The sequence below is a fragment of the Octopus sinensis genome, linkage group LG1 (assembly GCF_006345805.1).
Source record: "Octopus sinensis linkage group LG1, ASM634580v1, whole genome shotgun sequence".
NCBI lineage: Eukaryota > Metazoa > Mollusca > Cephalopoda > Octopoda > Octopodidae > Octopus > Octopus sinensis.
Genome location: NC_042997.1, coordinates 202,546,016 through 202,561,015, shown reverse-complemented (window position 1 = coordinate 202,561,015; position 15,000 = coordinate 202,546,016). Strand labels below are relative to the sequence as shown.

Genomic DNA, 15,000 nt, shown 5'->3' with positions numbered 1-15,000 from the left:
AAACTAAGCCAAAACAGACAGGAGCCTTGTGCAGTTCTCCAGCTTACCATCTCCAGTCAAACCATCTTACCCATGCCAGCATGGAAAATGGACACTAAATGATGATGATGACGATATTGGTCACATGATGTCATCATCTTTTACATATGTTTACATGATTGTCTCTTTCACTCTCCCTCTTTATGTCTTAATTATTTCTCATACTTTCTAGCTTTTCCATAGACACCTTTGTCTACTTTCTCACTAATTTTCATTTTTGAACACACACACACACACACACAATCTGATTAATGAATAATGATAAGCAGTAAACGAAAGAAAAGATAATGATACTATTCCAACAGTTCTCTACTTAGGTATTTTTTTCTCCTCACATTTTTAAACCAATGAATTAAAGCTGTGTGTTATTTATGGGAAACTAAATGCTACCCACTTTCTTCCCCCACCCTCACAAATATGTGGTTATATCCAAGACAACCTGATCTGAAGTCGGTTATATTTAATTATTCAAGACGATGTGTTACAAAGAGTTTGACCCATTGGCATTCAGATTACTCTGGCAAATGTAAGGCTTATTTATTCACATTGTTTTCAATTAAATCTATGATGAAATTGCTTACTGTTAGAATGATATCCTAGGGTAAGTGTGATGGCTGGATCTGGTCAGTTTGGACATAAAACAAGCAGAATATTTGAGCCAGATATGGCCAGTTTATATGCTAAAGACTTAAATCACTATGATAATATATTTTTTCTATGAGTGATAAGATATTAAATGTTCTCCTTCTTATTTCATTACTGCCCACAAGGGACTACACAGAGTGGACAAACAAGGACAGACAAACGGATTAAGTTGATTATATCAACCCCAATGCATACCTGATACTTATTTAATCGACCCCGTAGAGATGAAAGGCAAAGTCGACCTTGACGGAATTTGATCTCAGAACGTAGTGGCAGACGAAATACTGCTAAGCATTTCGCCGGGCGTGATAAATGTTCACCTTCTGCTACATCTACCTCACTCCCTACTCCACTCCTGCAATCTACCCAACCACATATCACCTCTTTCTCTGCCATTCTCCACAGTCAATTGTCTCATCATTATTATTGTTGCTCACCCTTACTTTCTTTTGCACCCCTTAACTTCCCCAAGCACCATAAGTCATCCACCCTTCAAGCCCTACACAATCTTTACAATCCTACCTGCCCTCTTCACCCATTCCCCATACTCTTGCTATTCTCATCCACCCACACTCCTAGTTCGTCTATTCCTAACTCCACCCCTTTCTATCATCCCCTCTTTCCCCATCAGGGTGTGTAGTCTTGAAAGCTGCATGGAGTCCTCAACCCTGCTGGTGCCAAGCAAAATAAAAATAAAAACATCCAGTACATACTGTGAAGTAGTTGGCATTAGGAAGGGCATCTCAGGTGTAGAAAACATACCAAAGCAGACACTGGAGCCCAATGCAGTCTTTGGACCCATAAGATCCTATCAAACCATTCAGCCCATGCCAACATAGAACATGGCTGTTTAAATGATGATCATTTGCATTAAGGATCTAATTATTATGCTGTTGGTTCACACAATATTATAACAATCATCAGGCATGGTTTGTCTAAATCAGACATTGTATTGATTACTGCCTGACTAAATACAGAAGTTAGTTCATTGTTCTTGATAAGAAGCAATCAGAAAATGAAATTGACAATGATCACAATGAAACGATTATTTTGTTTGATTTTTATCTAAACAATAATTTGTACTATAAATAGATATGACCTACATGCTCATTATTATCATCATTTAATGTCTATTTTCCTTCTGGTAGGACTGGGATGGTCTGACAGGATCCGGCCAGCTGTAGGGCTGTGTTGAGCTCCAAGTTTCCTAAAATTCTGGTTCAGGAAAACTTTTTTGAAATGATTAAAAAAAAAAAGAAAAACCAGATCCTGAAGAATGTTTAAAGAGTGCATAATAAGGTTAGATGAGCTTAAAAAGAAAATTCATTAACCATTTTTATTACCATATTTTTGTTGAAATACACTGCTTTTGATTCAGCTACCATATGTATTCGTGTATAAGTTTCAGGCTTGATTTAAGTGTAAAAACTGAGGTGCAGCTTATATACATGAGACAAAGCTAAAAGTATGAAGAGAAAAATTTTGTACCAAGAACTAACACTAAATTAGGGCTGCAACATACATTAGTATATATGGTAATGTTGAAAATAATGACAAACAATAAAATAAGTCATTATTAACCTGGAGCATAGAACACAAAAGAATTTGATTGAAGGTTTCACTGTATATCAATTTTAAAATGAAATTTGTATTATAGAACCAGGGGTGATCTCAAGTGAGTTGTTACAAAAAGAGTTAATAATAAATAAGTAGCAAACTGGATTGTATGGCTTATGGTATTTCCTCCAGCTCTCTGTGCTCTGACTTCAACTTTGCCTGTCATCCTTTCTAGAGTTAATAAGAATGTAGTAATCCAAAATATTGTATTTGTGGAACTCAAAGAATGTGAGTAAATTCCTTGCAACATTTATTCTGATTTCAAATCTCACCATGGCCTTGACTCGGAGCCGACCCTAGTGCAAGCCCTCAAGGCCATGTCTCCAGTTAGAAGATATGTTTCTTCACTCCACCAGTCTGAAAGGCCCTGTGAAGGGTTATGGGGACTGCTTCTCTCTTCAATAATATAGAAAAGAAAAGAAAAAAATTTTAAATATCTGTGGTCTAAAATTCATTCTATCTTAGTTGATCATTATCAGCGGATATTCAATATTGTTCTATTAAGTGTCCTGTTAACCATAGTCAGTATTTTCTCATTTGCTTCACATACTTTTACAATATTCCCTGTGTGTCTAACTACATTCACTATATTAAACTCTGCCTATTATATGTACATAGTATTAACCACATTACATTTATCACCGTCTTTTTTTTATGGATGCGAACAAATTGACTACTTTTTGATTTGGTAAATTATAAGATTTTTCCATTCTATTTGAAATATGACAAAATTATTATATCATTTTCTATCACATTTTGTCAATTTTATCACAATTGAAGTTGTATTGGCCCCATGTTTACTTGGAGATATTTTTGCCAGGATTTTATTGTCCATACTTAGAGGTGAGCATTGTACTTGATTAGGCACAACCTAGCCAGTGCACTTTGCAAACACATGGTTTCAGGTTCAACAACCCCACTGCATGGCAGTGGAGCCAGTGTCTTCTACAATCCTTGCCAGTAGTGGAAGCTCAGATGGAAACTTAAAGCTTATTATATATATATATATATATATATATATATATATATATATATATATATATATATATATATACATACACACACATACATGAAGAGCCCAGTAGGCAGTCAACTTTGATGTAATAAGTATATATCTATCCACTCTACCCAGTATTCCAGATAATGATTGCACTATGAATAATGTACTTTTGATATATTTCACTATTGTTATATAACTATATTATCATTATTTAATGTCCGTGTTTCATGCTGGATTGGGTTGGATAGTTTGACAGACTCCAAAGGGTCCAAGAACAGTATCATCATGCTCCAGGTGTCTGCTTTGGCATAGACAGCTGGATGTCCTTACTAATGCCAATTACTTTATTGCTTATACTGCATGCTTCTTTTTTTCATGCCATAAATGTTTGATTCATACTTGATGATCCAACAAAATATATTTTGAGAAACTAATGATTATGGATTAAATGCAGTGATACCTCACTTTACAAGGACATGCTTTACCAGAGCCTGGGTTTATGAGTTTTATTTTGCAACTACTTTTTTGTATGGTGAGCTGAAATTTTTCAAGCACAAGATCCAAATTTTCAACGAAGTGCAAGACTTTCTACTACCATAACAAATGCTTCTGTGTGTTACCAAGAAATTTAAAGAGATCAAAAAAAGCTTCTTCTAAGCAACCAACTCTGGACTTGTTTTTTAAAAAGAAATCTACAAAAAGGTGGCGAGCTGGCTGAAACGTTAGCATGCCGGGCAAAATGCTTAGTGGTATTTCGTCTGCTGTTACGTTCTGAGTTCAAATTCCACCAAGGTTGACTTTGCCTTTCATCCTTTTGGGGTCGATAAATTAAGTACCAGTTACGCACTGGGGTTGATCTAATCAACTTAATCCCTTTGTCTGTCCATGTTTGTCCCCTCTATGTTTAGCCCCCTGTGGACAATAAAGAAATAAGAAATCTACAAGTCCATCTGCAAGTGCTTGTGAATTAGCAATCATGTGTACAAGTAATGGTGTATACAAGTCTAGAGTGATTCAAAAAACGATTATAATAATATTTTTTATTATAAATGATTTTGACATTCATTTTACTTCACATATAATATTCTGTGCTGCTCGAAGGGGCTGGCTCCATTGCAGATAGAAGCCCTCCAGAACAAACAACAGAATGAGGAAGTAAAACACAGGAGAAGAAAGAAGCATCTTCAACATCCTCGACCTGCACTGACCATCCTGTGTGAATTCTACCCATGACTCCTTCACCACCAGCCTGGACCCCAAAGTCACTTTTGGCACAAACATCAGCCGAGGAGACTGAATGGAAATTGACAAACACAATGCTTGGATATGAGCTGGAGCTGACAAATAATCTTTACATTCTACTGTTGTTTTATTGCCATTTATAGGTAAAATATTTTTCTGGAAACAAAATACAATTTATAACATTGTTACTTTGGGAAATTATTGCTCTGCTTTATGAGCAATCTCCAGGAACAAATTAACTCATATACTGAGGCATTGCTGTAATTATTCACTTTTAGTCTTTGAGTTCCTTACTCTCAGTGTCTCAGTGGCTGGACATAACTTCTTTGAACTTGTCACCCCTGGAATCATCATCATTTAACGTCCGCTTTCCATGCTAGCATGGGTTGAATGATTTGACTGTGGACTGGGGAACCAGATGGCTGCGCCAGGCTCCAATCTGATCTGGCAGAGTTTCTACAGCTGGATGCCCTATGGATGTATGTATATGTGTATGCTTGTGTGTGTTGCTGTTTGTTTCCATTTGCCAAAAATCACTAAGCTACAAGCAGTGACGTTTCTGTTATTTTCCACCAACAGATCATCTGAGCTGGTTTGGCTCCTTCAAAGGTGTGTGGAATAAGATATCTTTTATTTGAGAAACAGGTAAGTGTTAGTAACAGGAAGGCCTTCAGATGTGAAATTATGCCCCAATAATATATTCATCTAAGCCATGCTAGCTAGGAAAAACAGGCATAAAAGTAAATGAATGAATTGCAGTAACCCATTGTCTGAATACTTCTACACTCTACTGCACCAAGTATGGCGTTTATGCTTTGCTAAAGAGCTCCGACAAGGCCAAAACTCAGAGTTGTCTCTCATACTTGCATAATCATCATCATCGTTTAACGTCTGCTTTCCATGCTAGCATGGGTTTGATGGTTTGACTGAAGACTGGCAAGCCAGAAGGCTGTACCAGGCTTCAATCTGGTCTGGCAAGGTTTTTACAGCTGGATGCCCCTCCTAATGCCAACCACTCCGAGAGTGTAGTGGGTGTTTTTTATGTGCCACCAGCACAAGGACCAGTCAGGTGGTACTGGCATCGACCATGCTTAATGGTGCTCTTTACGTACTACTGGCATGGGAACTAGTCAAGCGGCACTGGCAACTACCATGCTCAAATGGTAATTTTCATAAACCACTGGCACGATCAAATGGCTTTTCAAGTGCCACCGGCACGGGAGCCAGTCAGGCAGCACTGGCAACGACCACGCTTGAATGGTGCTTTTCAAGTGTCACCAGCAAAGGAGCCAGTCAGGCAGCACTGGCAATGACTGGGATTTTTCCTTTACTGCCCATTTCATTTTTATTCAATACTCTTGATGCTCACTATGTTAAATACGTTAACATTAAACTACTGTACTTTATGTTGGTTGTCTTAGAATAACCTAACTTAACTTTCCAAACATATTAAGCTTCTTTAAATATCTCATCTTTACACTTCTTGTTACCTGTCTCTTTCTCCTTTTGTTAATCCCAATTTATTCCTTAGTTTATCCTTCAACTCTAATTCACACCTATGATAAAGTGTTCTGACAGAAATTTAGAGTTCTCTTCTGCCCCATCACATAACATTTATTCCATCGCTGCTTGAACTGTTAGTAAAATAGCGATTTTATGTGCTGGGATGTTTCCATGTGAGTAGAGACGGGAAGAGAGAGAACATAATGAGGACATTCTAACAAAAAGTCAGTGGGTTGAAAAACTAAAACGTGATAGCTAGTGCAAGAGGAGTGAATAAGGAGCAATCAGGGGGAGAGAGAGAGAGATGAAAAGAGAGAAAAGTTACTGAAAGAGAGAAAGGTTGATACTGACAGAGAGAGAGATAAGTTTATAGTGAAAGAGAGACAGAGAAAGATTGTGGTGGAGCATATTTCATCAGAGCTTTGTATAGAATGACATAACAGATATAAAAAGACTGAGAAAGGGAAACATTTAGAAGTAATGTCATATTTGTGTTTTTATTTTAGTTTTAGATAATATATAACTAATCTAATTTTCCATCTATACTTGTTATTAATAGATTAAATGGGAGTGGGTTGATGACAAAAAAATTTGACAGCCTGTTGTAATTAAAAAAAAATATGAAATAGATATAATCAATGAACAGTCTTTAAACTATATATTTTTCAAACATAACTTTACAAAAGAATAAATAAGCAAAATTTATGTTTTTATCCTCTAATTAAAAATTTTGGATAATTAACTGAATTTTATTTAAAGTTCTAGTTTCCAGGAAAAAGGTGTAGGCATGGTTGAGTGCTTAAGAAGTTCACATCCCAACCATGTGGCTTTGGGTTCAGTACCACTTGGGGCAATTATCTTTTTCTACAGACCTAAGATAACTGAAGCCTTGTGAGTGGAATTGACAAATGGAAACCAAAGACAGTTTGCGTGTGTGTGTGTGTGTATATAGATGAGGGGGTACTGAAAAGTTCCTAGTTTTAAGGGTATCACGAAAGACCTGGTTTAGAGGTCCAACCTTCCGATTTCTTTTACAGGGCTTAGAAAGACTGGCGGACCGCTGCAATAAGTGTGTGGATCTGAAAGAAATATATTGAATACGATCATAATTAATTGATCCTTCTGTATTTTCTTTTACCCAAAACCAGGAACCTTTCAGCAACCCCTTGTAATACATACACATGTGTTTCTGTCTCATTGTTTTGACATCACAGAACAGCTGGAAAGCATTATTACTGTCATACAAGCTGTGTCCTTTGTTTCCAACATTCTTTGGAAACATGCCCTGCAATGGGGAAATATTACCATTCTTCCAAACAAGAGAGGTATTTGGCCATTGAAAATCTGTCTGACCTATGTAAACATGGAAAAGTGAATGTTAAAATGACAATGATGGTACCACAATTTCTCTTGTTTCTAATAACAATTTCAAAGAAATCTGAAGCCTTATTGAGATGGTCCACTTACACATGTCACTAGATCAGGAACCAGCAAAGTGATTAGTAGTGATTCCTAGGGGTCTATGTGGCTATCCAAGGGGTTGATAAACACCTGAAAAAATTTTGAGCATTAAGGGTGCTGAATTATTAGCAAACTCAATCTGGAAGAATATGTTTTCATTTTTCACATATTTCATAGATAAGTAAGGCAAGGTTGATTAAATAAACTTGAAGCAATGTTAATCTGAACTGAAACAGTTAAATAAATATTACTTCGTAGTATAGGTAAAAAAATAATATCAACCAAGAATTTATAAAGAGAAAAATCTTTGAAAATGAACATAACTAATTTCAAAAATGTATTCTCATTAACTTGAAATGACTATTGACCTCCCTGTTGTCTTTACACGTATGCCTTCTATCTTCACTTTGCTATCGACAGTTACTCCTTTCTGAAAAACGACATTTTGCGTGAAGAGTCAGAGGTTTTGGAAAATATATTTTTAACATCTTGAATGTTATTTTTTTCTGTATTTGCTGACAGATCTTGAAAGTAAATGATCCTTTTACAAAAACTAACAACACCATTACTTAAAAAGAAACTTAACTTAGGTATAATGGTGCCAGTCAACACAAAAATAACTATTGAGACAGTATAACAACCCCATAAATGATCTTAAAGTAATATTTCACTGTTGTCATTGCCAAGTCAACTTTCATTCTTCCAAAGTAAAAAAAACAACAAAAACTCCTTAGTCAATACAATCAATTACAGCCATCTTAAATGGCAAATGGAACCTGTAATCTAATGAAAAGAAATCTCCTCTTCCTTATTCACATCTCCTTTCAAATCACCAGCTATTATTCTTAATAATAGACATGTATTATGAAACAGAGGAGCAAGCTCAGTACATTTGGTTCTTTGAATCACCTCCTCAAAACTATCACCTCTTGGGGGAAAAAAATTGAAAATGGTGTTGGTTTCCGTTTCTGCATGCCTCCTATAATTGTATTCCACCTTTTGATACACAAATATATGTTTCAAATACTTTTTTTAAAAGTCAAAGATAATTTCACCTTATTTTCTCCCTAACCCATACATATTCTTTTTCTTTCTCCGAGATTTAAATTTGGCTCGTCTGTCAGTCGACCATTTAGAAAGCATGTTTGAACAGCTGTCCTGAATCGATGGAGGGCTTGTTACTCAGTTTTCTGTACACATTACATGAGCATCACCTGCTCATTATTATCGTTTCACTGGTGAGATTTTCGTCAACAAAGTGTTCACTTAGTTACACCAACCAGTACACTCAGTCAGTTCACATACAGTAGCCATTACTCTCATTTCTCTCCCATTTCCTTCTAGGTTTTGCATCGTCTTCTCTTCCACCAACTGACCACTTAGAGCTCCTTGATTTCACTATTCTCTTCTTTTTTTTTCCTGCAAATTAGGTACCCTTCTCAAAATTTTTTTATCGATTAAATCAAACAACTGTAAAGCAAAAACACCCAAGAGAAATAAACAATGAAATTAATTTTGAAGTACATTATTTACAATTCGTAAAAATGTTAAATATTTATACGATGAGTTTCATCCTTAGAATTATTTAAACATTCTGATATATGTCTGAATTACAACAGACATTTCGCTAACAGAGAAAAAAAACATCTTCATTGATTTCTAAAGAAATCAATCAAAACAACTAAATAATATCGAGATAATAGAATAATTGTCAAAATTATTGACTGTACAGTTTTTTTTTTGTAGATAATTGCAATTATTACCATTATCATTTGTTTTAAATTTTGTTTGTATTAATATCACACGATCATTCGATATTATTTATAAATTGATCTCGAGGAAATTAAAAATATTGAAATGTAAATATCTTTACAGAAAAATAAAAGAATCTTGTCTTTGAAGGCGGGGCCCCAGCGTGGCCGCATTCTAATGATTGAAACGAGTACACACATGTATATATATATATACGCAACATTGTGTGTGTGTGTGTGTGTGTGTGTGTATAGTATATATATGTATATACATACATATATATATACTATACATTTGTGTTCTTTAAGCTAGATTATTTCGATTTTTTTAGTCACTTACAAACAAACATATAACACGAGTGATTTTGAAAAGTTATAATATTGAGTAAATTATTCTCGAATGAAATGGAGCCAATTTCAGTAGAAAACAATATACTTACTTAATACGAGTTGCTGACTGGATTTAAGAGGTTCGCCATAACTAATTTCTTCTTTTATTTTTTTTGTATGTAAAACACAAGTGAAATACGGATCGCTCCCTACACTAATATTTTTATGGTCGAAATGTCTAATTTTATCATGCTTTAATAAATTCAAGGCGGGGCATTTTTTTTCTTTTTGGTAATCATTTATAACACATTTGATAAAACTACAATAACGAAGAATATTAAATATGTACAATTAATCATGTGAAAGGAGTGGGAAGGAGAAAAAAAAAAGTGTCGATACATTTTGGATAATGATTGCTTGCAAATTATCAATAGATCAACAAGCAATGAATACGAATAACTTTCATAGGAACTTCTATGTATTGTCACTTGTACATACAGACACACGTTATTTATCTATTAATCATGGCAATTTTGGCTCAGCTGTGAAACCGTTACGTAAATAAGTAAATGATAATTTTACTAATACTAATATGTCTGTCATGTATTTTTTAAAACAGGACGTTTATAGTTTAGACAGAAAAAAAAAAGAATAGACCAGCACATGTGGTAAATAGCTTTGTTATGAGAAAAATTAATTATAGCAAAAATAATATAAAATTTCATGTTCAAAATAAAATTTAATTTATTGAAATTACATTTCGGTGAGATGAAAAAAATAAATATAGTTAATTAAAAAAAAAGGATTTGTTACTAAACTCTCTGCGTTAAGCTTTGTTATGAGAAAAATTAATAATAGCAAAAATAATATAAAATTTCATGTTCAAAATAAAATTTAATTCGTTGAAATTACATTTCGGTGAGATGAAAAAATAAATATAGTTAATTAAAAAAAAAAGGATTTGTTACTAAACTCTCTGCGTTAAGCTTTGTTATGAGAAAAATTAATAATAGCAAAAATAAAATAAAATTTCATGTTCAAAATAAAATTTAATTCATTGAAATTACATTTCGGTGAGATGAAAAAAATAAATATAGTTAATAAAAAAAAAAAAGGATTGGTTACTAAACTCTCTGCGTTAAGCTTTGTTATGAGAAAAATTAATAATAGCAAAAATAATATAAAATTTCATGTTCAAAATAAAATTTAATTCGTTGAAATTACATTTCGGTGAGATGAAAAAATAAATATAGTTAATTAAAAAAAAAAGGATTGGTTACTAAACTCTCTGCGTTATTCTCGAACTTTTAGTGAGACTTGGTTCTGATTGGCTGAAATGTTAAGTCTGGTCTTCGCGCTTGTTTGTTTCTTATCTTCTTAACTTAATTTTCAGTTTTTCCCCCCAACTCTATTTTTTCTTTTGAATTCTTCTGTTTTTCTTCTCAAAACCCATCAACAAGTTGATACATACACACAAGGTCTTCCTCTGTGTGTATCGGTTCGTCTTCGTTCCCGTTTTTAACTCCAGAAAAAACTCTTTTCCACCCCTCACCGTCGGGGTTTGATATCTCTTGGTGGAATAACACTACCTGCTGTATGACCAGTATCCCGAGCCTTTCTTTAGGTAAGTAGCGAATATTTTCACTTAAAAATCCTAACCATTCCTATAAAAATAGGCCGCTAAAATCAAATATTACGAAATATAAAAATGAAGAACCGTTTTCTTCATGGATTTCGCGATGATTCATTTCTTCATGGCTTTTCTTTGCTTTCTTCGCCATGTTTTTTCATCTTCAACAAAAAAAAAAAAAATTCTTTTTTTTAATCCGGCGAAATTAGTTTATAACTTCTCACAACTTTCGATCATGTTTAGTATTTTCAGAAAAAAATTAGCGAATTTGTGTTCTCCACACGGGATTTCATACGATTATGAAAAGAAAAGTTTTCAAAAATTTCCTAACTTCTGGATCACGCCATGAAAAACCGGTCACAACTTCCGCCAAAAACCCATTTCACTTCCTCGTTTTATTCCTTATTTTTGCCTCTTTATTCCTTCTTTTCAGTGCCTCTGCATTTTTAAATATTTCTAGTCTGAAATCCATTAGTTGGTTGTTATCAGCATATATTCAATATTGTTCTATTTAGTGATTAAATGTACTATTCACCATAATCGGTATTTCCTCATTTTACTTTACTCACTTTTACAATATTCCCCTATGTGTCTAACCGCCTTCCCTATATTAAACTCCGACTGTTATATGTAATAATATAAATCACATTACATTTATAACCTTTTTATATTATTTTTTTTAACCGATGAGAACAAATTGACTGCTTTTCGATTTGGTAAATTATAAGGATTTTCGACTCTATTTGAAATACGGCGAAATTATATCAATTTCCATATCGAAAAATTTTGCCGATTTTGTCAATTTTACCATAATCGAACTTATATTGGTCCCATGTTCACTCGGAGTAAAGCACTTAATCGTCGCTTTATGAATTTCAAAAAGGGAATAATGCAGCCATCTTCCGTTTTCTACCCCAGAAATGTCTTGATATGTCAGACTCTATCATATTGGTGTGTGTGTGTATATACATGTACATACAAAAATACATTTGTATGTGTGCATGTGACTGACTACAAATACATTGACCTGAAAACGGAGCGCGAATAGTAAATTAAAAAATTACGGAAATTCACGAACAATCATATGATCCCATATGCCCGAGTTTGACGTTTCTGCGGGTGAAAACGAAAGACAGGCAATAATAATGCAAGTGTAGCAGCAAAATCATTCCCAAACACTTATGGTGATGGCGTAGTGATTCAAATAACGTGCAGCAGATGTTTTTCATGATACAGAAACCTGGACTACAGCCTTCAGAATGAACCAAGAAAGGGCGCCCAAGAGGGTTGGATCTTGATGCGTTGGAACCTACTGTTGGAAACATATCTGATTGTTACAGTTCAGGAACTAAGCACAGACTTCAACGTGAGCCATACCACCATTCACCGTTAATTGAAAAGGCTTTGTAAAAGTGTCAAAGGTTAGAAAATGGATCTCGTGAGTGGCAAATGCCTTTTTTGAAAAGTCATTACTGAAAAAGAAAAGTGGATACTTTACCATAATGTAAAGCAAAAACGTCAGTGGCACAGTGGTGGTGAAGATCCAGTTCAACAGCCCTGAAGTGATCTGCTTCCAAGGAAGGTTTTCCTGGGTGTCTGGTGGGATATGCGTGAAATAATTAATCATGGCTTTCAAACGATAATCTAACAAGAAGAACAGCCGATGTATACTGCTAACACGCTTGAAAGTAGCTTTGCAACAAAAGCATCCATCATTAGCAGACAGAAAAGGAGTCATGCTTCATCATGATAACACTTGACCTCGCCCTACAGAAAAGACCTAAGAGCTCATAGAAAATTATGCATCTCCCACCATATTCACTGGATCCCGCACCTACAGATTAATACCTCTTTAGAAGTTAAAATCATTTGAGTGGATTAAGACTTGAAGTCGAAAATGAGTCAATTTCCCTTTTCACTTCTAAACCTAAAGAATCTTATAAACGTGTTATTAAATAGCTCATTGACAGGTGAAATGAGGTCACAGGGAAGACTTGGCAATTAAATAAACCAAATTTTTTTTCGTATTGTTTAATTGAGCCTTTAAATACGGTCAGAACTTTTATATATGTGGCATACTTATATATTTAAGTCTACATCTAACTACCCATCATCCTTATTTTTATAGCTTTTACTGTTCTTAGGCACCTTTGTCTAAGAGTGACGATATTGGATTAGACTTTATAAATAATGTACATTCTCAGTTATTTATCTAGTCAGTAAGTAGTATAGAAAATTTTATTTTATGCAGCGTGTCCATAAATTATCTTGTATCTAGTAAAGTTGAGATCTATCAATCAACTTCATTACATGTTAAATATTATGAAAGTGTTAATTGATGTACTTTGTTTTAATAATTGGATCGCTTTCATTTGTCTTTGAAGGTGTATATTATTATCCCTGACTTTTAATGAAAATGACAACACCACAAGAGAAAGCACAATGTGTATCTTGGTTCATAGAGACCAAATCAGACACTCAGGTCCAGCGGAAGTACCGGGCAATGTATGGGAATGAACCACCGAGTCGTGTAAGCATCCGTGCCTGGTATAAAAAGTTTATGGAAACAGGGAGCGTACTACACAGATCAGGGGCTGGTCGACCAAGAACATCTGTAGAAGATGTTGAGCGAATTCGAGCAGCATTTCATCGTACTCCAACTAAGTCTATTCGTACTGCAAGTAGACAGTTAAGTTTACCACCATCCACAATTCACAAAGTTTTGCACAAGAACTTTCATTTTTTTCTAAATTTTTCAAATTGTAAAGGTAATTTGTGGACACCCTGCATTTTTGGTTTATTTCTGATTGAAAACTTACATTTTAAAGTGAATGTAAAGCAAACTGTTGTCATTTGTGTCTAATTAGAGTAGGCTGACAGGTGCGTGCGCAGTCAGGTAGCTGTTACTGAAATCTGATTTAAGGAATTTTTTATTGTTTCAGATCTGAAGCCTGCCAGCGACGATGTTGGTGGTGGTTCTGGCGCTCAAGACAGTATAATTCATATTCGGATTCAACAGAGAAACGGGCGAAAAACCCTAACTACTGTGCAAGGAATCTCGACGCAATTTGACTTAAAAAAGATAGTCAAGGCCTGCAAGAAAGTAAGTTTGGTTGGCATCAAGTGTCTTGTCCCTTATGACGTAATTTCTTTTGTCAATTGTTGTATTAATTTTGATAAGTGTTTCTGTATTGTTAACGGAAGTTGTGCTTTTAACAGGAATTCGCCTGTAATGGTACTGTAGTGGACCATCCTGAGTACGGGGAAGTTATACAGTTGCAAGGAGATCAGAGAATCAACATAAAGGATTTTCTGAAGAATCACAACATTGCCAAAGATGACCAGTTGAAGGTAACTATGGTTATTTCTCTATTTTTTATTGAAGACCATTTGTATGTATGTCATTTAAATTCTTTCCTGTAATTATCTTGTGATGTTTCCTTTCGTTTTAGGTACATGGTTTCTAAGTACCTTTGCTGATCCAGCGCCTATTGCTACTATGTACTTGGACCTTCAAAACAGGTAGCAATGTATTTATTGGCCGTTGATGTATTTGTCCATCCTAATTTTTTCTTTTAAATTAGATCTTCACTGAATTCAGCTGAATCACTGTCCATGATACCTATGCAAATTTTATCCCATTATATGGGAATGGCTGTCTTTTAGTGCTTTATTACATTTTTTGTATGCAATTAATAAAAAAAAATTTTTAAATGCTTGCCTTCCTTTTTTTTTATATATTACATATACCTGATGTGAGCTCAGTAAAATCGCGACCATCC

General features: G+C 34.5%; 1 protein-coding gene and 1 long non-coding RNA gene across 4 annotated transcripts in view; one reads left to right on the top strand and one right to left on the bottom strand.

The window, feature by feature from the left end:
* Positions 1-10,271, bottom strand: part of LOC118765817 — a 53,173-nt gene extending 42,902 nt beyond the window's left edge. The window contains exon 1 of the long non-coding RNA XR_005001699.1: positions 9,699-10,271. This is a non-coding gene — a long non-coding RNA (uncharacterized LOC118765817). The remainder of the gene's footprint in view (positions 1-9,698) is intronic.
* A 639-nt stretch (positions 10,272-10,910) lies between these two features.
* Positions 10,911-15,000, top strand: part of LOC115213114 (eukaryotic translation initiation factor 1) — a 43,631-nt gene continuing 39,541 nt past the window's right edge. The window contains exons 1-4 of one of the 3 annotated variants that reach the window (XM_029782053.2): positions 10,912-11,212; positions 14,161-14,321; positions 14,438-14,569; positions 14,671-14,932. In XM_029782053.2, coding sequence (XP_029637913.1) covers positions 11,185-11,212; positions 14,161-14,321; positions 14,438-14,569; positions 14,671-14,685 — 336 coding nt within the window. In that variant the 5' untranslated portion in view covers positions 10,912-11,184 and the 3' untranslated portion in view covers positions 14,686-14,932. Of the gene's footprint in view, positions 11,213-14,160; positions 14,322-14,437; positions 14,570-14,670; positions 14,933-15,000 lie in introns of those variants that run through there. The other 2 variants (XM_036508366.1, XM_036508354.1) reach the window with 2 other exon arrangements.